Source organism: Lacerta agilis, chromosome 3 (genome assembly GCF_009819535.1).
Source record: "Lacerta agilis isolate rLacAgi1 chromosome 3, rLacAgi1.pri, whole genome shotgun sequence".
NCBI classification, from domain to species: Eukaryota; Metazoa; Chordata; class Lepidosauria; order Squamata; family Lacertidae; genus Lacerta; species Lacerta agilis.
This window is the reverse complement of record NC_046314.1, coordinates 74,270,877-74,294,728: the sequence shown is the minus strand read 5'-3', so window position 1 is coordinate 74,294,728 and position 23,852 is coordinate 74,270,877. Positions and strand designations below refer to the sequence as shown.

The window sequence follows — 23,852 nt, the reverse complement described above, 5'->3', positions numbered from 1 at the left end:
ACTGAATAACAACACACATGACTGGTCACCCAGTGAGCTTCATGCTCAAGTGGGGATTTTAACCCTGGCCTCCAATTACTTTAACCAGGGCACCACACACTTAACTCTCTAGTCTGTGTAGCTAAAGGGGTGTATCAGTGAATACTCCCCCCCCATCACCACTTTACTGGGGATCTTTTCTATATTTGTACATGCAAACGTTAATGAGTATGAGGGGAGTAGAACCAAGCTTTCACAGAGAGCAATTGTGGGTAACTGTACTGCGAAGGGCGGGAAACGCCTCTGGCTCCTGGTGGCTTGAGATTGGGTAAGCAAAGCTCAAGTTTTCTCTGCTGGGATTTTTGGATGGCTTTGCAAAGGATGCAAAAGGAGGGAGGGGGGCAGAAGCCCGTCCTCTGATGGTGATTGGGCGTCTTTCTTTGAACTCTCCGCGGATTGGTTGGCCTCAAACCCTCTCCTCGCTTTCCCTCGGCCTCCCCCTCCCCTCTTTTCCACCGCAGCCCCGGCGGGGTTTAAAACTTGAGGGCTCGCCGCTCCGAGGTTCGCCTGCGCCGTCCGGACGTCGACGAGGAGCTTCTCCGAAAGGGTCGGCGAGGAGAGAGAGCATGGCCAGCCTGCGGGGCTTGTTCTTGTGGGCGCTGCTGGCGGCGCTGGCGACGCCCGGGAGTGGCTTCCCTCACGGGGGGCTCCTCTTCCCCTTCGGCTCGGAGCGAGGCGACGCCGAGCTGGAGGCTGGGGACGACGCGCATTCCCCGCCTCTGGAGCTCAGCACCGCGCTGCGCTTCTACGGCTCCAGCGTCGACTCCCTCTATGTGAGTGCGGGTGGGGAGGGGGCAGCGGGCGGAGGGGACCCCCGGGGGAGGGCGAGCGAGTGAGTCCGGGGGAGAGGGGGCAGTGGCCTGGGAAAGGGCTGAGGAGGGGGTCCCGTGGGGTGCTCCCCCCCCTCAGTGCAGCGCTGAAGGCTGAGGCGGGGTTGCTGTCACTGCTGTGGGGCAATGGCGGGGGCGGAGGGTCTGCTGCCCAGGCCTTCGGCCAAGTGGGGCCAAAAGCGGGGTAAAGGGCTTCCTGTGGCGGGAGGTTGCTTAATTCCTAAGAGGGAGAATTGCTGGGTCTGAAGGCTGTTTGGAGGGACACGTGCCCTTGGAGCCCTTTCCTCTCCTTTCCAAATGTGGCTACTGTGTCCTCCCCGACAAGAGGGACGCCTTCTGCCTATGCTCAGATGCGCCGCCGTCCCTCCGCGTGACTCCTTTGTAATTCAGACCTCTCATGACTGCAAAAGCGACGCCAGGGGAATAGACCAAGCGCAAATTAAGCCGTGGCATGTAGGTTTTCCCATAAAAGTTCTTAAGACAAAAGGCATTTCCCCCCACTCACGCCTGTAAATTCTCTTGCAGCGGGGTGCTTTTTAAGTCCAGAAATTCCCCGCGTGGTGCTGCCGCCGGAGGGATGTTGTGCCATTAAGAGATCGATCTCAGCCGAGTTGAGCCCCAATTGAAAACGGGGCAGCTGGCAACTGCTGACAAACGGCTTATTTCAGGAGGAGGAGAAGCAGTTGTGCAGGAGCAGGTCAAGGAGAGGGTTGCTGGGTGGGAAGGGGAGGAACTGTCCAGAACCATTTTGGCAACTGGACTAGATTTTTGCTAATTCCAAACAAAATAGAAAGCAGATGGGATTTGTCCATTCCAGGACTTGCCGTCCCTGCTCAATAAGGGGTTGTTGCCTCATTTTAGCAGTTTATTCCACTGAACTATAGGTCATGCAAATAAAATTGTGGCCCTATAGTTGAGTACAAAGGGTCAGATTCTGTTCTAAGTAAATTGCCATTCTTCTTTTGGCAGTGTATCTGTCAGCCAAGGATTTAGTGCAGTGTTTTTCAACCACTGTTCCGCGGCACACTAGTGTGCCGCGAGATGTTGCCTGGTGTGCCGTGGGAAAAATTGAAAAATTCAGGAGAATTACTTTATATATAGTCAATATAGGCACAGAGTTAATTTTTTTAACATTTTCTAATGGTGGTGTGCCTCGTGATTTTTTTCATGAAACAAGTGTGCCTTTGCCCAAAAAAGGTTGAAAAACACTGATTTAGTGCATGGTGGTTCTGTTCTGCTGAATTCTGAAATGGTTTATTTTCTTAGTCCTAACTTTACTCTTTTTCAGTACAGTAGGGGTTGCTATCCTTATATTTTCCAGAACGGTGAGGTATTTCAGTATGTTTTCATCTTAATTTGGCTTATTTAAAAGGCCAAACACACTGAAATGCTTTGAATAGTGTGGCTGTGGTGAAATACAATGCCAAGCCATAGTTGATACAAGAACAGTTTGGCACAAATTTTCTCCTCTTACATGTAACTGTTCTGTTCGGTCCAGTCGCAGACGACTCTGGGGTTGTGGCGCTCATCTCGCTTTATTGGCCGAGGGAGCCGGCATACAACTTCTGGGTCATGTGGCCAGCATGACTAAGCCGCTTCTGGTGATCCAGAGCAGCGCACGGAAACACTGTTTACCTTCCCACCGGAGTGGTACCTATTTATCTACTTGCACTGCATGCTTTTTGAACTGCTAGGTTGACAGGAGCATGTAGCAGATAGTAAATTCTGGTCCTTGTTTGCTAGTTAGTCTGAACAGGCAAACTATTATATGTGTTTGCCTGCAAATCAGACTGACTGTAATTGAGTTTGCTGGAAAGTGCAAGCCATAGTTTTTTGCCTGGTCTGACAAACTCTCAATATATCCTTTGTTGAGAATAAGATCTGACACTGTGCAAGGGAAGAAGGTGGGGAAAGTAGAAATGCGTGAGAATACAATTCATGTCTGCACGTACTTTAAATGCTGTGCCATCTGAATACACATTATTTTTTATTGGTACACTATAGGCTGGTGCTTACCTTTTAAAGCTTTGTGTGGTTTAGGATCCAGGTATTTGAAAGACCATCTTCCCCATATCAACATGCCTGATATTAAGGTCAGTGTCACAGGTCCTTCTCTGAGTCTGGATATCCCTGCCAAGTTAAGTGAGCCAGTTGTGACTGGACCCAGGACTTTTTGGGGGGGCTGTGTCACCCTGCTTGAGGAATTTCCACCCCAAGGTGGCTTGCCTAGCACCTGCACTGCTATTACATCACAGCTCTAAAAGTTTAATGGTGCCCTTAGGCATTGCTTTATTATTCATTATTTTATTCATTATTGTGTACAGATGCAATTTTGTGAACTGCCCTGAAAAATCCAAATTGTAGGGCAGTATATCAGTCTATTAAATAAAGAAGAATTGGCACTGGAATACAAAATCACACTATGCTGCACAATGCCAGTATAGCTACCAATATTTCTATCATAGTAGCAAGCAGCTTTGGAAATAACCACATAAATGTTATTAGCCTGTTTTTTTTTTTACTCATGAGACGCATTGGTGTAGGAAGGATCGGGGCAGGCCCACCCATGAAGTGGAGTGAAGCAGCGGCCACCACCTCCACCACTGGTGGAGAAGCAGTGCCATCATTGGCACCAGTTTGAGGTCTTGCAGAGTTTGGGGTCAGCAGAGCTGGGTGGTGCAGAGTTGGAGGCAGCATGGCAGAGCGGGGTGGCATATTCCATTTTGCCTCAAGCCACGAAATGGGACTGGGAGGAATGACATGTTCCATCCCTCTTTTGCCACCCCTTCCTATAAGTAAGAACCAAAGTGGTCTGGCAGAGGAGAAACAGAACAGTTGGTGTCCCCCTCTGGCAGCCTGTTCACTTTGCTGGATGCAGTTCCTTGTTGCTTGTGGTGACCAGGCAAGAGTTTAACAGCAAGGATGCTATCAGATATAATACATAGCAGTATATGGGAGAATAATATTTAGTATGACTTTCTGCTAGTTTCAGTGAAATTAACTCTGCACCAATCTGATTCGAGAAGATGGCTTGTGAAACATGTTCTTCTCCTCAGGCTATCTTATTTTAAAAAATGGTTTCAAGGAAATTGTAATCTGCTCTGTGCTTTTGGGATTGGGTGGGACAGAATAAAAATCCAAGCAAATGAACACAAACTATAATTTTATTTACTTATTTATTAAGCATTTATATATACCGTCCTCTTGCAAAACTTCAGGGCCGTGTACTACAATGTTAAAACATTTAAAAGCAACAGAGTGTAATCATTAAAATGACAAGTTACTCCAGGGGCATTTTAAACAACTGTCGTTGTCTTCTTCTTTGGCGATCACTCGTAGCTGAGTAAGATTGTCTTTCATGAATATGGTGTTAACAGTGTGTCCATAAGTGACTGTGGAGGCCAATTCTGGATCTGCACATCCATTCACAGTGGGAACATAGGTTTCTGGGTGGGAGTTGATCATGGTGAGGATTTGCCAAACATGCCTTTCATTTAGCTTATTTCTTCCTTTCGTCCTGAGTTCGTGCTTCTTCAAAGTCTACAACACCTTTGGTAAAGCCTGTTCTTCAATTGGAGTCCCATACTACATTTTTAAAGACTTTCCTTGAGAGCATCTTTAAACCTCTTTTGTTGTCCACCAGCACTGCACTTTCAATTGATAAGTTGGGAATAGAGTAGTTGTTTGGAAGATGATAATCAGGCTTCCGAATGACATGACCAGTCCAGCGAAGTTGATTTTGAAGAATCATTGCTTCAACAATGATCTTTGCTTCTTCCAGTACACAGACATTTGTTCACCAGTCTTCCCAAGTGATATTATTATTATTATTATTATTATTATTATTATTATTATTATTATTATTAGTAAAAAGTTTCGGAGACACCCTTGGTGGAATCTTTTGAGGAGTTGGTGTTCATAAGTGGTGGTCCATGTTGGCATTTTAAAAAAAGGTATTCAAGAGGCACTTGAAAGTCGAATGTGAGCATGCCTGCTGAATCTCTGTTGGAAGAGTGTTCCACAGCATGGGACTAGGGATACTATATGCTCGACATAATATGATGCCATGTATGCCTCATACAGTATGAGGCTATTTGAGGCCAGTCCGATCTCAATTAAAATGAATTGTCAGGGTACGGAAAATTCCTATTAAATTAAAAATCATTTGCCTAGCTTTGTCAATAGTACTGATTCTCAATGATATTTCGTAAGGTGGGGACAGTAATGACATTTAAATGCCTCTTTAAAATGTATATGCTTACCCAAGCTTTCTTGGACTCTTGACTCTTAATTTTTAACTTTGTTTTGCACACTGTTCTGTTTTATTTGTGATTTACAATTCTGTTTTGTCATAATATTGTTCTTTGTAAAATTTATTGAATAAGGTTGTATTTTTATGTAAATAGCTTAGAGATTTCTGTGATATTGAGCCAGTGTGGTGTAGTGGTTAAGAGTGGTAGACTTGTAATCTGGGGAACCGGGTTGGTGTCTCCACTCCTCCACACGCAGCTGCTGGGTGACCTTTGAAGTCTCTCAGCCCCACTCACCTCACAGAGTGTTTGTTGTGGGGGAGGAAGGGAAAAGGAGAATGTTAGCCGCTTTGAGACTCCTTCGGGTAGTGAAAAGTGGGATATCAAATCCAAACTCCTCCTCCTCTTCTTCTTCTTTTTCTTCTTCTATGGCCTCCAGGTATTAATTACATGCAGCTCAAGCATGCATTAGTTAATCATAGAATTATAGAATTGGAAGGGATCTGGAGGCTATTCCTATCCCCTGAAATGCAGGAATCTCAACACGTGGTTCCTCATCCAATTTGAAACCATACCAAACCTTACTTAGCTTTGCAAATGTGATTGTGGTTTTATTGCTGAGCCACTATGTGAAGTGACAAGAATTCTCAACGCTGAACTGCTTTGTCTCAAACCCCAGAATTGTTTAGCCGTGTTCCCTTCCTTCCTGTTTCCTGCTCCTCCTCCTGTCTTTCATAAATTTCCTTAGCTGATAGAGGCAGAACTATGTATAAAGTGTGTGGCATGTTTTCTTAACATCCCATAAATGTAACTTAGCCATCTATGCAATTCAGAAGTACTGAATCCTAAAAATATATCACAAGGTTGTGTGTCCTGTCAGATTAAATGCAGTAATACCTTAAAAGGAAATGGTGCATTCTACAGCTGTTATTGTCTCCAGACAATTAGTGCTGTTCAGTTTCCCCCTTCATATAAATATGCCTCTCTAATAATATGCAGTCTGACTATAATGTGAATATCTAGGTTTGGGCTGGCAGTTTTATTTGTATTTAAATTCATGTTCACTCATACTACTTGAAAAGATACATGCATACTTAACCAGACCTTAAATTCATTTCCTTACTTGGGTTCAGCTGGTAGAGTAATTATTCTTACCCTACTGGGGTGCTTTTAGATGCGAGTTTATTATGGAATTAGTGCTGCTCATGCAAACAAGCCCTCCACCAGTAGCCATATAATGTTATCGCCATCAAAATACCAGCCAATGCTTGTTTTACATTTAATCTGTATTTTCCTTTACTGTGGGAAATCTGATAACTAAAAGTAATCCATTATACATTTGCAGAACTGCTGGTGTGGAAGCTTGCTAGTGCATTTATTTCCCCTTTTTTTGGTGAGCAGTTTGTCACATGCGTGGTGACGTGGTGGTGGGTGGTTTCTGTTAGTAAACCAACCAAATCACCACAAACTGGCTGAAAAATGTAAAAAGGAATTTACTAGAATAATAACTGAAAGAGGATTGACTAATGACCATCCAAACAAGCAAAAACGTATTACAATGCCATGTGCAGATCAGTACTAGTTCTGCCAAAAACATGGAATGAATTATATGCACGGTAAATGTTCCAATGTCTGAATAACAGAACCATTCAACAAGTGGCTGAACATTAAACAGTGTCCTGATGCCAACAGAAGGTTCAAAAAAGTTTGTTGAAGATGGAATAATTAGAAAATTCTTCAGTAGGTTTAAAGTTGACACCACCCTGATGAAATGAATGTGGGTGGATGAAGTATTCTTCAAGTGGGTCTTATATAGCCACCACCAAGGCGGAGTAAACACAGGTGGCCAAATGGAAGAAGACCTGTCCTCCGGATTTACAACAGGTTTCGCCACAAAGCTTCATCAGTTCGAGGCTGTATGATGTAAACAATACTCAAATTACAATGCATATTAATACAAAAATTATACAACATAAGTAACATGTTGTACCTTACCTAATCAGACAAAACAATTAGCACAACATAGGAAACTATTCACAGGCACAGCTTGATGAAGGGTGGTTTATGTTGCCATATTCCCCACTTCCATTTGCCTCACCTGGACACAAGACATTCTGTTTGTGGCAGCTTCCTTTGTTGGCACCTGTCTACCTACAGAGACAATGGAGTGCGCCTCCAGGGGTGAACTCAAACCTCTGAGTTAGCAGCACTGAAATGACTTCCCTGGGGCGCAAACCTGGGAAGTGTGTATGGAGCTCCTGGACTGCTCAGATGCAAAGACCCCACCATCTCTGCCTCATTGATGTGGCCCAAAGGAAAGCAGAGCAGTATGTTGCTGGAAGGAGGTATACAAAGTGCCATCCAACTGTCTTAGGGATTTGTGCAGTGTTTACCCACAAGGTAGCGGAGGTTTAGGGTCTGAGTGTTCCTTCTCCTAGATGGGCTACCTTCCCAGGTTGATGAGTCCCATCTGCCCCTTGCTTCCCTCTTCAGCACATCCAGAAACTGCCTTCTTAACAGTTGGACCCACTATTGGTCTCATTTGCTCAATCCACTGCAGCCTGTCTTCACATGAAGAGGAAATCCCTTACACACCAAGAGTTTGAGACCCAGTTCAGTTCAAAACTAAAGCAGCCCAGCTATGGCAAGGGGAGATGCCTAATGTTCTTTTTACATGCTTCCCTCCTGGATTCTTTCATATTGAGCACGGGTAGATGGCCTTGTTGCACCTGGGTTTTGTTTGCTTACCTTTTGGTTGATGCTGCTGTTATGTGCTAATGACATTGACCTGAAAGCAATTCTCTGTATTCCAGGGGTGCCAACTTGAATAAAATATTGGGTGGGGGCCAGGTAAGCCCCGCATAATCGATCACATGATGCGATGCACACACACCATTTGAATAGCAATGCCCATCAACTTTGGGGGGGCCCAGTCCCCTCGGCCCCTAGGAGGTGGCTGCTATTCTGTATTCTGCCCAACATCACATTGGTAGACTTATAAGAAGTGTAAAAAACAAAGATTCCCTCATGGTTGAACTGTATATTCATTTATTAGAATAAGAAAGGAGTTTTAATATTTCCTGTTCCTTAGAATGCTAAAAGGAAATAGGTCTCCAAGAGAGCAGCTACTTTATGTTTTAGTCTGGATGCATGTCATCTGTACCCAAGATTTCATAAATTGTACGAAACAATTGTTTATTTTACAAATATAATTTACAATAAGACAATTCTAATTCTATTCACTAAATGAATGTATACCTTTTCATTTACGTCGCAAAAAGAAGTTCAGCTTACTGGTTATTTTCTTCCTTGGGCTTGTTCCTCACAGCACAATCATAGCCATGTCTACTCAAAAGTAAGCCGTGCTAAATTCAATGGTGCTTACTCCTAGGTAGGTAAGTGTGGTTAGGCTTATAGCTGTAGCCAGTCATGATTCTAGTGTCCCATTGTTTCAAAACAAAGTCCTTTTTGGCAGGCTCTTTCACTCATTCTCAGAACATATTGAAATATTCTAATAGAACCAATCCTGTTGAAAATTTAACTTACTTATTTCATTTATATCCCATTGATCCTCCCATGCGCTTGGCATCATACATGAGGGTTATCCCATTATATTCTCACAATAAGTTAGGCTAAGAAAGATTTATTGGTTTATTTTGATCAAATAACATCTTAAAGCGGTTTGAAAAAGATTATAGCAAAACAATACAATATGTGGGCATTCCCTGCTCAAGCCATTGAAGTGGGTGAATAAATGGTTAGTGGTTTGAAATAAGGTTTCAGCATTCTTCCTAGACCTTCCTGTGACTAGCAAAGCCAAAAGAAGTTGTATAAATATAGAAAAATGCAGAACACGTAATGCAAACAAAAGAAATTTTGTGAATTTGCTTGATTTTGCATTTTTAAAAATAGTTTTTATAAAAGATTTGCTTGGGTTGCATATGTATACAATTTGTGGCACATAATTTGCATTGCTGCTTCAGTGCCACTTGAAACTGATTTTTAGTCAAACACACAGCCCGGGTCAGATGCTAGTGTAACTTGAATTTGTAACAGTTCTGACAGTATGGAGCCCATTTCAGACCACTGACTGTGCCAGCTCCTTGCAAATGCAGCTGCCTGCCTCCCTCTGCCCCATGCTGGGTGCCATGCATATAACGTAGATGCAGCAGTGTCCCTGCTGCTCCATAAAGCTTCAGCCAGGCTTGCGGAAGAGTATTAGGATGACTCTCTTAGACAACTTTACAGTTGTACCTTGGTTTTCTAACAGAATGCGTTCTGGAAGTCCGAGTTCTGAAACATTCAGAAACCAATGCACAGCTTCCAATTGGCCGCAGGACCATCCTGTAGCCAATTGGAAGCTGCGGAAGCTGCCCCAGATGTTTGGCTTCCGAGGCAAAGTTTGCAGACTGCAACACCTACTTCTGGGTTTGCGACATTCGAATTCTAGTTGTTCGTGAACTAAGCTGTTCGAAAACCAAGGTAAAGGTAAAGGGACCCCTGACCATTAGGTCCAGTCGCAAACGACTTTGGGGTTGCGGCACTCATCTCGCTTTACTGGCCGAGGGAGCCAGCATACAGCTTCCGGTTCATGTGGCCAGCATGACTAAGCTGCTTCTGGCGGACCAGAGCAGTGCACGGAAAAGCCGTTTACCTTCCCACTAGAGTGGTACCTATTTATCTACTTTCACTTTGGCATGCTTTCAAACTGCTAGGTTGGCTGGAGCAGGGACAGAGCAACGGGCGCCCAACCCATCACAGGGATTCGAACCGCCGACCTTCTGATGGACTGTATTAGGTATCATGAAAGGGTTCATTTAAAACTAGGAGACAATAATAGGAATTCAAATGGTGTGTTTGTGTATGCACACCCACACCCACCCCATTTTAATTCCTATTATTGTCAACTCTAACCTTAACTTACAAACTATACTCTAGAGTAGGTTCTGAATATTCAGTGTTCCCAAAATGTATGAAAATTGTATTTGGAGGCATGGTGCTCTGTTGAACTGTAAATGGCTGAGGCAGCTACCCCAAGGCTGGAAGAATTTGCTGTGTGTCACATCTCCTGTCTGTACTAGGAAAGTCATGACCAATGCTCTGTATCTTACGTACGAGTCATTTCCTATCACAGATTTACATGCCAGCTACCTGCAATGCCAGATACTCCTATTTGCCAAAGTTGTCCACTCATTGATACAAAAGTTTCCTATGCCAATTTTGCAAATGTCTTTGCATCAGAGCTTTGGGCAGCTTGGAATTTTTAGTAATGTTTATCTCACCAGAAAGTGTGTCTGTTGTATCTGTCCTTTTGGCATCCTGTAGGTATTCTGGAGAACAGCACAGCTGTCTCTGTTTGAGAAGAGTCTGGAATGACTGCACTGGTGATCTTATTTTGATAAGGAAATGCCGAGGATGCAATAATGTAATCAGCGCAAGAGGCAAAGTATAGAGTTTTTTCCTCTTGACATCTTAAGTGTTCTGTGTCACATTGCAACATAGCAGAGATCACAGGCCGTGGCAGATAAGGAGGCTCTGTAACCTGGTCTAAACGTGAAACAGGAAGTTGCTGCTGGTAGGAATCGGGGCTAAATTAGGTTTGGTTAACATTTTAAATACAAAACCACCTAGTTCCCGCTTCCTGAAACAATGCACAAATAGAAAAGCACTTGAAGTCTGCACTTCCCTGAATTTTGTGATGCACTTCTCCAACCCAAAATGCTGTGTTTGTGAAAATTGAATGTGTTATGGTAGAGGAAATTGCTAGCAAAAACGCATATGAGAAACATACACTAAAATGTTGACAAATTGTTGTGTGGACTTTAAAAAAAATGTTTGAAAACTGATGGGAAATGTGAAGAACTGAGCTGAAATCTGGAAAAGAAATGAGGTGAAAGAAACCAAATAGACAGATTTATCCATCCATCCCTGCCTGCCTCCCTATTTCTAGCATGTATTCACTGCTTGTAACATTTTCCTAATTATTTTTCTAGGTTCTTACTAATGGCATCATTGCAGTAAGTGAGCCATCAAGGGACGAAGATAACCCTGGTCAGCTCCCAGTCAGTTTTGGAGGTATCGCTCCCTTTTATGCTGATTTGGATACTACAGGCGGACATGGGAAAGTGTACTACAGGGAAGATTCATCACCAGATGTCCTCCAGCTTGCTGCTCAGTATATTAAAAGGGGCTTTCCAGAGTCTGCCTTTGACCCAAGCAGTGTTGTCATTGTTACCTGGGATTCTGTGGCTCCTTATGCAGGACCTGGAGAAGATGTCGCTCTACAAGTGAAGGTGAGCTTGTGACAGCATAGCAACGGACAAATGAGAAGTACCAGGACGATATGCAAACTGAGTGAAACTGCAATCCTATGTATCTTTGCTTGGAGCTTACCCCCTAGTAAATGGATATAGCTTGCAGCCTAGGAATGGCAAAGGCTTTTTGGAAGAGAGAGGTGCAGGTTGTAAATTTATCTTAGTTATGCAGATTCAGAACTTCAGATTTGATATGTCAAATGAGTGCTTTGAATCTGCAGTAGGACATTGTATGAATTACAAAGTTCTGTGATGTTTAGTGTTCAAAACAATATCCGTTTTTGGAAGAATAGTTTTGAGGATACTCCTAAAGATAATAAATCCTTGAGTCCATATTCTGTAATCACTGAATCAACTCAGCTTGCATTTAAAGGGCTTGTCCACATTTGAGTCCACATATTTAGCTTTTAACCAACTTTCTTCCCCATTTAAATTAGATCAAAGTAGTCCACACCCAGACTTTGAATCTTTATTTGTATATTAAGAGCAAATGTGGTCTTTCCCCCTCATACCAGTAGGTGTTCACATTTGTTTTTGTCCCTGCCTTCTTTTGTTCTAATGTGTCAATTAAGTACTGACACGACATGCACACAGCTGTCTGTATGCACAAACTTTGTTAAAAATAAAAAACCCTGCCCAGGAAGTGTGCAAAAGCACACAGTGAAGCAATTATAAATTTTTAATGTGGTTTGCTCGTGCAGTTTTCTGGCTTTGTGCAAATCTGAAGGATCAAATGTATACAAATGTATATATAGCTATGTTACGAGCATAGCTGAAGAAGAAATGGAAGCGACAAGAAAGTAGGGAACATGGGATGGGGAGCAGCACAAAATGATAACCGACCCACCCAAAAACAATAAAACCAATTTTCTATGACCCCAAGAGGAGCAGTTTGGAGCCTAATTTCCACCAATTTACTGGATTATCCCTGTATCAGGTAAACTTGAATTTACAAAGGGAAAGCATTACGATTGGTGTTGGGTGATGTCATGTGTTCTATGCAGATTAAATGGGAATGCAAACAGCTGAAAGCACACAGTAAACTCCAGTGTGCACAAACCCAGAGTCTCGTCTTTTATGTGTAATCTTGCAAACTTCTTCCACAAATAAATAAAATTTAAATCTTCTCCACAGAGAAACACATTCCAGGCTGTTTTAGCGTCTTCTGATTCGAGTTCCTATGCTGTTTTCCTTTATCCAGAGGATGGTTTGCAGTTCCACAGTACACATACTAAAAATAATAAGGAAATTATCCCTGCTGTTGTTGGCTTCAGTCAACCCTCTACAAATTACTTCTTATGGGTAAAACCTGGAATATACAATATAATTGCTAATGAAGAAGAGTTCATTGGAAATCTGCACAAGTATGCTTTTTAATTTTTTACAAAACTGTATTTCCTATAAGACTTTTTGATATGTAAATGATGTTAGTAACCTTCTGTATCACAGAATGCAATGAATCTTCGTAAACTTGAAAAGGGCTTTTTGATATTCATTTCTAAATCAGCATTCTTGTTTTATTTGAGGATAAGGGATCAGAAATGATAAAAAATTTCTCCACCTGCGTACCTGTTATAGTCACTGATGAAGCACCATCGGTGTGCATGTCACTTTACATTTTCATATTCTAAAAGTCAGTTTCAAGTTAGACATTCTGAATAGACAACAAAGATCTAAAATGCAATTTGGCCCTAAAATCAAACAAATTTTGAAACAAATATACTCTGAAGCTTCCATCACAGTAAGAATAAACAATATAAATTCATCCCTGGTGGGGATTTGATGGGGAACAAAGCAAGGCTGTCCACACTCTCCTTTTTTGTTCTTTAGTGGGAATGTGATTTTGGTGATAAACTCGACCCAAGTCAGTGGAATAGACTTTGGTAAAAAATACCTTTCAAGTCTATTTGGCAATCAACAGAGAATTAACCCTAAAACTGACCTATAGATGGTACCTAACTGCTAGGAAGCTGGCAGTGATCCACCCTGGTGCCTCACCACATTAATGGAGGGGCTGCCCCATATTGGTATATATCTCCACATGTGCTGGGAATGTACAAAAATCCAAGCTTTCTGAAATTCAGTATTCCAAGAAATAAAATAACAAAACAACAATTGCAAGTAAGACCAGAATTAGCTTTATTAAATACATTCCAAGACAAAAATCTGGATTTACATAATAAAGAATTAATAAGCCATTTATTAGAAGCAGTGAGAGGCAACATAACCAGATATGTACTGGAAAGACCTTTCTAACACAATCATATACAATTAGCACAAAACAGTTTGGGAAACAGCCCTCCTTGAGAGATTAACAAATAAACTACAAATGACATGTGGACAAATCAAGAAAAATGTCTTTATCCCAGTGTGGTTAATTTCATAGCATATGCCAGTATTTCAGAAATTGAGTACACCCCCCCCATCAGCATTTGGCTCCATCGGCTTGATCTAAATTTAAATTTAAACAAAAAACTTTGAACCCCTCTCCCACATTCATCAATATACCAACACTTTATATTGTTTCATTGAGCAGAAATGGCCATTACTCATACTTAATCTAAACACAACCACAAGGGCTCCCGATTAGGCATTTAGCTATGCAATATTGAATGTTATCTGTTAACTCTGTTCTATCCTGTTTCCTCTTTGTTTTTGTTTAAACCAGTTCATGAACTAAGAACTTATACATTAACCACTAAAAATGAAACGTATGTTGCAGATAATACTGCAAATCTATTATGCTATTTTTGTGATAGACAAATTACATGAGACTTGGTCTATTTATTTGTGTGATTTTTTTATTCCTGTGATCCTTGTTTATGGAACCCAATAAAACCTTCTTACAAATAAATAAAAATAAATCGACAACAAAGGAAGAAGGTGGTGGTGGTGGAAGAGCCATTACAGTGTGAATATTTGTTCATGATAGGCTGAACAAATGAGTTGCTCACACATTAAGGCCCAATTAAGGAAGCTGCTGAAAAATCAATACAATATGGGTACCAATTCCCTTGGGAAGTGGTTTGCATGGAGTGGTGTGCAACTTAAGTCTGATTTTGAGCAAATGTGTTAGCATCGTGGTTGTGGCAATCAAATCATAGATAAAATTAACTTTAAAAAAATATAAAATGTAGAGTTCTTGCTTTAATATACAGTTAGAGATTTCTTATATTTTAGGAGCAGCAATCTGGGAAAACAAGGAGTCTGGGCATTTGAGATTGGTGGCTCAGATAGTATCCTGCCAGCCAAAGTCCCTGAGAATGTTACCGGTGCAGAGTACAGTGACTATGACCAGTTCCAGGAAGTGGCTACAGAACCGTCCATATCAGTGCAAAGTTCCATTGAAATAAATCAGCCGGAAGTATCCGAAGATATTTCTAGCAGAGGAGATCAGCTGCACATTAGCTACAACTTACCTCAGCCAGCAGAAGCAGATGGCTTTCAGCCTCCTTATCAAGCTTTAACAGAGCATCCTCCAGCTGCGAATCCGTTCCCAACAGGGAAAAGCCCACCTCTCCAGTTTCCAAACCAGCAATTTCCCAGGCACCACACTCAGATTATTGATGTAGAAGAAGATGATGAAACTGGAATTGGTAAGGTCATTCAGTATTTGAATGGTCATTTCAGGAACCATAGAATTGACTAGCATCATGATCAAAACCCAGTAGCCTGTTTGAATAATATGTATGTATACAATCTACGAGTCCTGTTTCTCTTCCCCAGAGAGACCCAAGAAGATGGGTGGGGCTAAAAATAATAAAATGTTATTGTTGTTTTTCTCTGCAGCCAATATTCACTGGCGTCATGAGAACAGTGTGTGTGCAGCCCTCAAATTTGGCCAGTTGGGAGGGGTTAACAGGATTTTCCTGCATGCCCTGGGAGTCCCTGCTAGGCTGTAAAAAAATATTATCACTCCTCAGATGTGATATCTCCTGCAGCAGGAATGGGGTCTCCTGTTATCTCCCAGTGGTGGTATATTTTGTTGTCCTGCCAGATGGCTATTTATTTCACAGCTGCCAAGCAAAGTGACAGGGAAAATAAAACTCACCATGTGTGGATTAAGCTTTATGGCTAGGACAGGGGCAACATTTCTGATCGCTCTCTGAAATGCATTATGCTGAGAACTTTCCTTTTTTACTCTCTGCAGTGTTTCGTTACAGTACAGATGTCCAGCAAAGCTGTGCAAACAACCGTCATCAGTGTTCAGTTCATGCTGTTTGCACAGACTATCCAAATGGCTTTTGTTGCAGTTGTAGTGCTGGCTACAAAGGAAATGGCAAGCAGTGCGTAGCAGAAGGTAATTTAAAAATTGTTTCAAAACTCATGACTCTAATATATACCACACACATGCATTTTAATGATCAATTTTTTTCCTACTGAATGCAATTTTTCCCTATCATATCTCCAGCAATGCAAAACATAGGGATTGAACTTGCTGCAGTGATAAAAGGAAGGTGCTGTCACCTACCACCCTTTTAGATTAATACTGAGAGATTAACCAAACGTTTGAGACTTGGTTAACCAAACTGATAAATGGGTTAACATTTTATGCTTGTATTTAAACCTCTTACTGAAGAAAGGTTCAGGAAAACTAGAGATCTGCTACACTAGAGGAACTTGGTTTGTGAAACTCATTAAATTGTCAGAAGAAACTACATTATGTAATACTACAATGGATGATCAAATTATGCAGTTCATTGACAGACTAATATCTTTTGATTGAACTTTAGAAGCAAATAAACAAGATAGTGCACTTTTTATTCCAAATTAGGAAACTAGTTGAAATTACAACTGATTCTCAGCATATAAAGGAATTCAGCAGTTTACAAATACAGTAGAGATTAAAGATGTATGGGTAAACATAGCAAATATATCCTATGTAAATATCAACATATATACGTAAGTGGTTCATATGTCTAAAGTGAATAAGGCAGTGCCTAGTTTCTGATTATTGTGATCTGTTATTCTTTTACATTGTAATAAACATACAAAGTTTACAACACAGACCAGTGTTTTTAAGTAGCTTTTAATATATAATTATTTATCAATCTGGATTAGAAATTTTAACTTTATTATGTTGAAAGGGCTGTGCTATAACCTGGCTACTTTGGTTTTGTTTTATAAGGTTCTCCTCAGCGAGTCAATGGAAAAGTTAAAGGACGGATCTTTGTAGGGAACAATCCAGTCCCAATTGTATTTGAGAACACTGACCTCCACTCTTACGTCGTGATGAACCATGGACGGGCGTACACTGCCATCAGCACAATTCCAGAAGCTTTGGGTTTCTCCTTGCTTCCTCTTGCCTCTATCGGAGGTGTCATTGGGTGGATGTTTGCTGTGGAGCAACAAGGATATAAAAATGGATTCAGCATTACTGGTAAATTTTTACCTTTGCTTTTTAAAAGTTGCATGCACCTGTTCTGTAGACAATTCACAGGGACTCTGTTGTAAAATAAAGAAGTTCGTTGTTGCCAATCTCTGCTTCAAAATACGTGCTTTAGAAACATACCATATTCCTCCACAGACCATTTTTGCAACGTTACGCCAACCCTTTCTTAATCCCTGTAAGACAGGGACACTTAGAAACAAGTGACAGCAAAGAGTCACTGGGCACAGGTATAAAAGTCAATATTGTTTGCTGCCCATCCCAGTATTGACCTTACTTCTGGGCTGCTAGCAAGTGGTGAGAGGTAAAGCATTGGTGATTTTGTCCAGGGTGTTGCAGACTGCCTAGACCAAGGAAAAGAAATTAGATGGAGGGAGAGTTGGGTCACAGAAGAAGCTAGTAACAAGAGGAGCCATCTGCAGCAATACATATTTTTTATTGTAGTTTTGGATTTTATTAGTTATTGTGTTGTTGTTAAAAATTCTATGCTGTCCTTCATCTGAAGATCACAGGATGGTTTATAATAGAAAAACACAAAAATACATACCACAAACAAAATCAATAACACCCTCTCAAATACACACACCGTGTAGCCCCAGTTTTCCTACAGTGAAACCAGAGAAAAATCAGAAGCTTCAACGACAACTAATCAGAGAGGAGCGAGAAGGGTGTTCAGTATGTGGTTTTGATACTTACGGAGAGAAACAAAAAGGACAGTTGCGGGGAAAGCTTGAATACTGGGACAGTAATAACCCAGACTGCAGAGAAGAGGGGGATACAGATGTATTGGTTTTCTGAGCTGCCCTGTGATCTTAAGTTACTGGGTGGCTGTAAAAAATTAGTAAGTAAATAACTAATAAAATTAATGGCACTGCAGTTTGTGCAGGTGGAAAAGGTGCTGTAAACCGAGCTCCCACTGAAATCTCTTCCCTCTGACTGGTTGAGTAATAAATGTAGGCAAAGGACATTCATCAGGGCACAACCACCAGTTCATCATACTACCTGCCTATGGGGGAGTGAAAACAACCCCCTTTCCCTTTTATGTAGTTTTGGTATTGCACCAAAGCTAAAAGTGATCAGTAGAAAGCAAGCAGACAGGAAACTCTCTTGAGCAAAGGGCAACTTCAGGCTTTTCTTGCATTTCATTGTTTACATTTTTTGGTTCAAAACAGCTGCTCCCCACTGATATTACTTCAAATACTTGTTTTGTTTGAAAGGTCACAGGGGAGAAAGTTCTCTCGTTTCAAAAATTACAACATTTGAAAATGACACATACATTGACAATTCCATCTCAAATTTTGCTGGTATCAGTTCTGGAAACTCCATCACATAGGGATGCCATTTTTAGATTAGGCTGTGGTCAAGTTGTGTCCAGGAAATGGAGAGAAGTTGAGTTTACACACTACCACCAAATGAATCACAAGCCAGTCTGCAAGCCAGGTGAGAATAATGCTTTGTCAGTCCACATCTGAAAAGACTGTCCCACATTCTCCTCAAGGTTTTTCAAATTCTGTAAAGGATGATTCCAAAAACCTAGATAGATTTGAGACAAATACTGGCATATTAATCCATTACTTATCAGAAGTAATGATGGAGAACCCTTCATTCATTTCAGTCTTTGGTAAGGTATACATTTCTCTTTAATGAAGGGTCATCAGTTATAACCAGATCCCATAGTGTAGGTTTGGCAGCACATTCAGTTTAAGGAGACTGCGGCCTCAACTATATGTGTTTCAGCATATTGTGAATATTTATTTAAAAACAGAAATAAAAAAGTTTCATTAATCTTCTAGGTGGTGAGTTTACAAGACAAGCTGAAGTTACATTCCTCAACAACAATGAAAGGGTGACCATTAAACAAAAATTCAGTGGAATTGATGAACATGGGCATCTTACAATCAGCACAGAACTTGAAGGCAAAGTGCCTGAGATCCCATTTGGTTCTTCTGTTCATATAGAGCCTTACACTGAGCTCTATCACTCTTCTAGCTCAGGTGAGTTGAATAGTTGTGAAACCTTGCTACTTCCATTTCATTTTAACAAGTTGTCTAAGCCTGTGACAAGAATCAGCACTGCAAGAGAAATCTTCTGTTTTGTCTTAAATTTGTCAAGAAGATTATCACTGTAACATTTGAAGAGCTTTTAGACTAATCTTTTCATCGAATTTAGTTCCTATACAAATTTTCAATACAGTGGTACCTCGGGTTACATACGCTTCAGGTTACATACTCCGCTAACCCAGAAATAACGCTTCAGGTTAAGAACTTTGCTTCAGGATAAGAACAGATATCGTGCTCTGGTGGTGCAGTGGGAGGTCCCATTAGCTAAAGTGGTGCTTCAGGTTAAGAACAGTTTCAGGTTAAGAACGGACCTACAGAACGAATTAAGTACGTAACCAGAGGTACTACCATACACAAATTAAAATTTCTAGCTTTATATAAAGTAACAATCATAACTTTGGTGTTTTTTTTAATACACTTGTGAGTACAAAAGATTGAATGAATTTACTCAATTCTTTCCTTGTTTCAGTTATCACATCGTCATCTACTAGAGAGTATACAGTGACAGAACCAGAAAGGGATGGGGTGTCTCCATCTTACACAGTTCCATACCAATGGCGGCAGACAATCACATTTGAGGAGTGCATTCACGATGACTCTCACCATCCAGTTTCAGCGACTCAGCAGCTATCAGTGGACAGTGTCTTTGTCTTGTATAACAGAGATGAACAAATTTTACGATATGCCATGAGCAATTCGATTGGTCCGATTGGTATGTTCAGCGAAAATTTTTCTGGTTTGTTTCCATTGCACTGTTTTAAGGTTCATTAGATTCCTGTCTCTTTAACCCTGTGGGCTGTCAAACGGAAGAGATTATTTGTAAGAATGGTCCCAAGGGATCTGACTAAAGGTACATCTATTCCAACTCTTGCTTCTCACAGAAGCCAACCAGGTATCTCTGAGAAGTGCACAAATAGAGGTTGCCCACCTTTGCTCCCCATTGATTGGCATACAGCTTGCAGAAGAGTGCACAAAAGTATATGAAATGTTCCACATTCATAGTAGATGCAAAGCCACAGCCATTATTCTGGGGCATGTGGCATGTGATGCACTTTTTGTGTTGTAATTCAGGAATGGGGAACCATGCAGGGGCGATTTTTTTCTTGGGGCACCCTCTTTTTGGCTTTGCTCCTACCCACAGCCCTGGCCAACCCCAGTATATGACTCCTGAGAAACTACCAAAGAGGGAATGCACCCCTCAAACATAGAAATTGTTCCCTTCCTCTTCCTTAAAGACAAAGGTAAAGATGTTGTTGTTGTTGTTCAGTCGTTCAGTCGTGTCCGACTCTTCGTGACCCCATGGACCAGAGTACGCCAGGCACGCCTATCCTTCACTGCCTCTCGCAGTTTGGCCAAACTCATGTTAGTAGCTTCAAGAACACTGTCCAACCATCTCATCCTCTGTCGTCCCCTTCTCCTTGTGCCCTCCATCTTTCCCAACATCAGGGTCTTTTCTAGGGATTCTTCTCTTCTCATGAGGTGGCCAAAGTACTGGAGCCTCAACTTCAGGATCTGTCCTTCTAGTGAGTACTCAGGGCTGATTTCTTTGAGAATGGATAGGTTTGATCTTCTTGCAGTCCACGGGACTCTCAAGAGTCTCCTCCAGCACCATAATTCAAAAGCATCAATTCTACGGCGATCAGCCTTCTTTATGGTCCAGCTCTCACTTCCGTACATTACTACTGGGAAAACCATAGCTTTAACTATACGGACTTTGGTCGGCAAGGTGATGTCTTTGCTTTTTAAGATGCTGTCTAGGTTTGTCATTGCTTTTCTCCCAAGAAGGTAAAGATACCCCTGACCATTAGATCCAGTCGTGGACGACTCTGGGGTTGCAGTGCTCATCTCGCTCTATAGGCTGAGGGAGGTGGCGTTTGTCCACAGACAGCTTCCGGGTCATGTGGCCAGCATGACTAAGCCGCTTCTGGCGAACTAGAGCAGTGCATGGAAATGCTGTTTACCTTTATCTACTTGCACTTCCTGCTTTTGAACTGCTAGGTTGGCAGGAGCTGGGACCAAACAATGGGAGCTCACCCCGTTGTGGGGATTCGAACTGCCAACCTTTTGATCGGCAAGCCCTAGGCTCCTTGGTTTAGACCACAGCGCCACCCACGTCTTCTACTACTAATTGAGAGTTCCTCTCTGTATATAATGAATAAACTTAGAAATGTTTATGATAATGGCTTTGGACTATTAGTGATACATCTTTAGCATTCATTACTGTTATAGCCATGGTATTTGAAGGTTTTGTTTGTTTGTTTGTTTGTTTGTTTGTTTGTTTGTTTGCTTGCTTGCTGGTTGGTTGGTTGGTTGGTTGGTTTGTGTGTTTGTTTGTTTAAAGGAATCAGTTCTAGTATTAAACTAGATAAGTGTGTTTGAAAGCAATTGACCATGGAGAGTCTAAGCTTTATGAAAAATGTTCTACCAAGCCATGTATTACGTGTCTGAAGGCCAGTCCTTGTAAATGTATAGTAGTATAGCAGTAGCAGTATTGAGATCATTACATGCATTCTCATTTTAGTATCTTCTGTGGCTTCTTGACAGATGGTACAGGTGATAAAAGCCGCAATCCATGCTACACAGGGACCCACCAATGTGACACAAATGCAGTTTGTCGTCCAGGAACAGGCAATCAGTTCACCTGTGAATGCTCTGTGGGCTTCCGAGGAAATGGACGTTCATGTTATGGTATGAAAATATATCTCTTTAGGAAAAAATAAACTGACTTCCATAGAGTTTTCAAACAGCTGAACTCAAAGATGCTACAAGTGAATTCAGTTGGATATTTTCTTGGAACTTTCAGTTCAGCTGCTTGATACCAACATCACTATGGATCCACTAAAACATATCCATAGGACATCTTCCTAAGTGACTTATTATCTTCCCCTGAAACAGTGTCTAGCATAGAGCTTTCCTAACTGTGTGTCGCGACACGTTAGTGTGTCAGCTGCAGTGTGTAGGTGTGTCTCATGAACACTCCCTGCACTCTTCCTGGGGCTGGAAAGGGGTTAGTTTAACCTCTGATTTGCTAGTAAAACTGAACTATTGTGTTGCAAAAAGATGCATGTCCCAAAAGTCACCAACTTGAAAAGTTTGGAAAGCTCTAGTCTAGCAGAAAGACACACAAATTAATGAGGGCACCTGAGCCCCACTTCAACAGACTTAAAGGAGGACCTGCCCACCTTTGAGGGAAAGGGAGGTGGGAGTGGTTTTGAGCAGCAAAATAGCTGGAGAAGAAATAAGAAGTTAAAGGTACCCCTGACTGTTAGGTATAGTCAAGGACAACTCTGGGGTTGTGCGCCCATCTCGCTCTATAGGCTGAGGGAGCCGACGTTTGTCCGCAGACAGCTTCCAGGTCATGTGGCAAGCATGACTCGCCGCTTCTGGCGATCCAGAGCAGTGCACAGAAACACCATTTACCTTCCCGCCAGAGTGGTACCTATTTATCTACTTGCACTTGACATGCTTTTGAACTGCTAGGTGCGCAGGAGCTGGGACCAAACAATGGGAGCTCACCCCCTCATGGGGATTCGAACCGCCAACCTTCCGATCGGCAAGCCCTAGGCTCTGTGGTTTAGACCACATCGCCACCCGCGTCCCTCAATAAAGTAGCCTAATTCCTCCACAGTTCCTCCCCTCAAGTTCACAGCATCCTGAGGCTACTTTATTAGAAATCTAATCAAATCAGGGGAATTTTTATCTACAACTGTGCATTGAATCTAGGTTGGACCATGTTGTTTCAATTCTAAATTAGTGTAACAAGTTCTTAGAAATCAGGCAGGTACAAATGAATCAACACACCAAAATGGCAGAGTAAGGCACTGTGCACTTTATCACTTGTGCCTTGACATGTTACTTGGCAAATACTTTGAACCCTGCAATCGAGGAGATTCATTTATTTTTATTTAGGCATTGGACTGCAGTCACATACAATAGCTTAGTTTAAACAGGCTTTCAATATATAACTTTACTTCAGCTAAAATAGATGCCTTAAGTTATACATATGTCATAGCCTGCCCTTCAGGAATTATATTAGTGACCTCCGTATAATAACATTGCCTCTTTTTGTAGATATAGATGAATGCCAGGAGCAACCAAAAGTGTGCGGTGACAATGCAGACTGTAATAATCAGCCAGGGACCTTCCGATGTGAGTGTCTAGAGGGATATCAATTTTCAGCTGATGGGCGAACGTGTGTGGGTGAGTTTTAATTTTGGAAACTTTCTGTTATTGTTACTAGGAAACTGAGATCTGATGGAGAACATATCAAGCAAAGGTTATTTTTTAATACCTCCCTTAATTTGTTGGTTGTTTTTGTAAAAAGAAGAAGAAGTTTGTTGTTTTAATCGAAAAATATCAGAAATGTAAAGAATGCTTTTCCTTGATTTGGGGGAAGGCAATATTTAGGTTTTGTAAAGGATTATTATTGGATAGGCACTGCAGGCTTGGTCTGCTTTGGACATCATCCAAAGCATGCATCTGGTTTAAGCTAAGCCAGGGCCCTTTCTAACTCATGCAAAGTAATTGTTCTCCCCCTCAGTAGGGATGCCAGGTCCTGACCTAAATACTGCATGCTGTTCCAGGTCAGAAACTTAGCATCCTGGAATGGGCTCTCCCACTTTTGATCTGCATCACTGCAACAGTCCCTTCTCTCATCTGCAACTTGCTATGGGTCAGAGATGTATCCTGCTTGCAGTAGCAAACTGTAGAGGAGGCTGGGATGATTAGGCTCTAGTTATACAGGAATTGAAGATATCATTCCTAAATGCTTTTTCTGAATGTTATCCAGAAGCAAGAGTCAGCAGACTAGAGTCAGGAGCTGGCTACCCCACTCCGCCCTTGAATCACCAGGCAACTTTTTAAAAGTGAGCTATAAAGTATATATAAACAAAACAAAACAACCCCCCACATGTGTGACATCACTTATTGTCAGGGCCGTCTTACCTGTCAGTCGGAGTGCCGCAGCGGGC

At 41.7% G+C, this 23,852-nt stretch overlaps 1 protein-coding gene across 2 annotated transcripts in view; it reads left to right on the top strand.

Annotated features, from left to right (window-relative positions):
• Window positions 1-579: 579 nt before the first annotated feature.
• Window positions 580-23,852, top strand: part of NID1 (nidogen 1) — a 50,500-nt gene continuing 27,227 nt past the window's right edge. Inside the window, exons 1-10 of one of the 2 annotated variants that reach the window (XM_033144326.1) lie at window positions 580-812; window positions 11,113-11,412; window positions 12,568-12,797; window positions 14,614-15,029; window positions 15,584-15,733; window positions 16,562-16,813; window positions 18,616-18,816; window positions 19,352-19,594; window positions 21,427-21,570; window positions 22,954-23,082. In XM_033144326.1, coding sequence (XP_033000217.1) covers window positions 606-812; window positions 11,113-11,412; window positions 12,568-12,797; window positions 14,614-15,029; window positions 15,584-15,733; window positions 16,562-16,813; window positions 18,616-18,816; window positions 19,352-19,594; window positions 21,427-21,570; window positions 22,954-23,082 — 2,272 coding nt within the window. In that variant the 5' untranslated portion in view covers window positions 580-605. The remainder of the gene's footprint in view (window positions 813-11,112; window positions 11,413-12,567; window positions 12,798-14,613; window positions 15,030-15,583; window positions 15,734-16,561; window positions 16,814-18,615; window positions 18,817-19,351; window positions 19,595-21,426; window positions 21,571-22,953; window positions 23,083-23,852) is intronic. The other variant, XM_033144327.1, reaches the window with a different exon arrangement.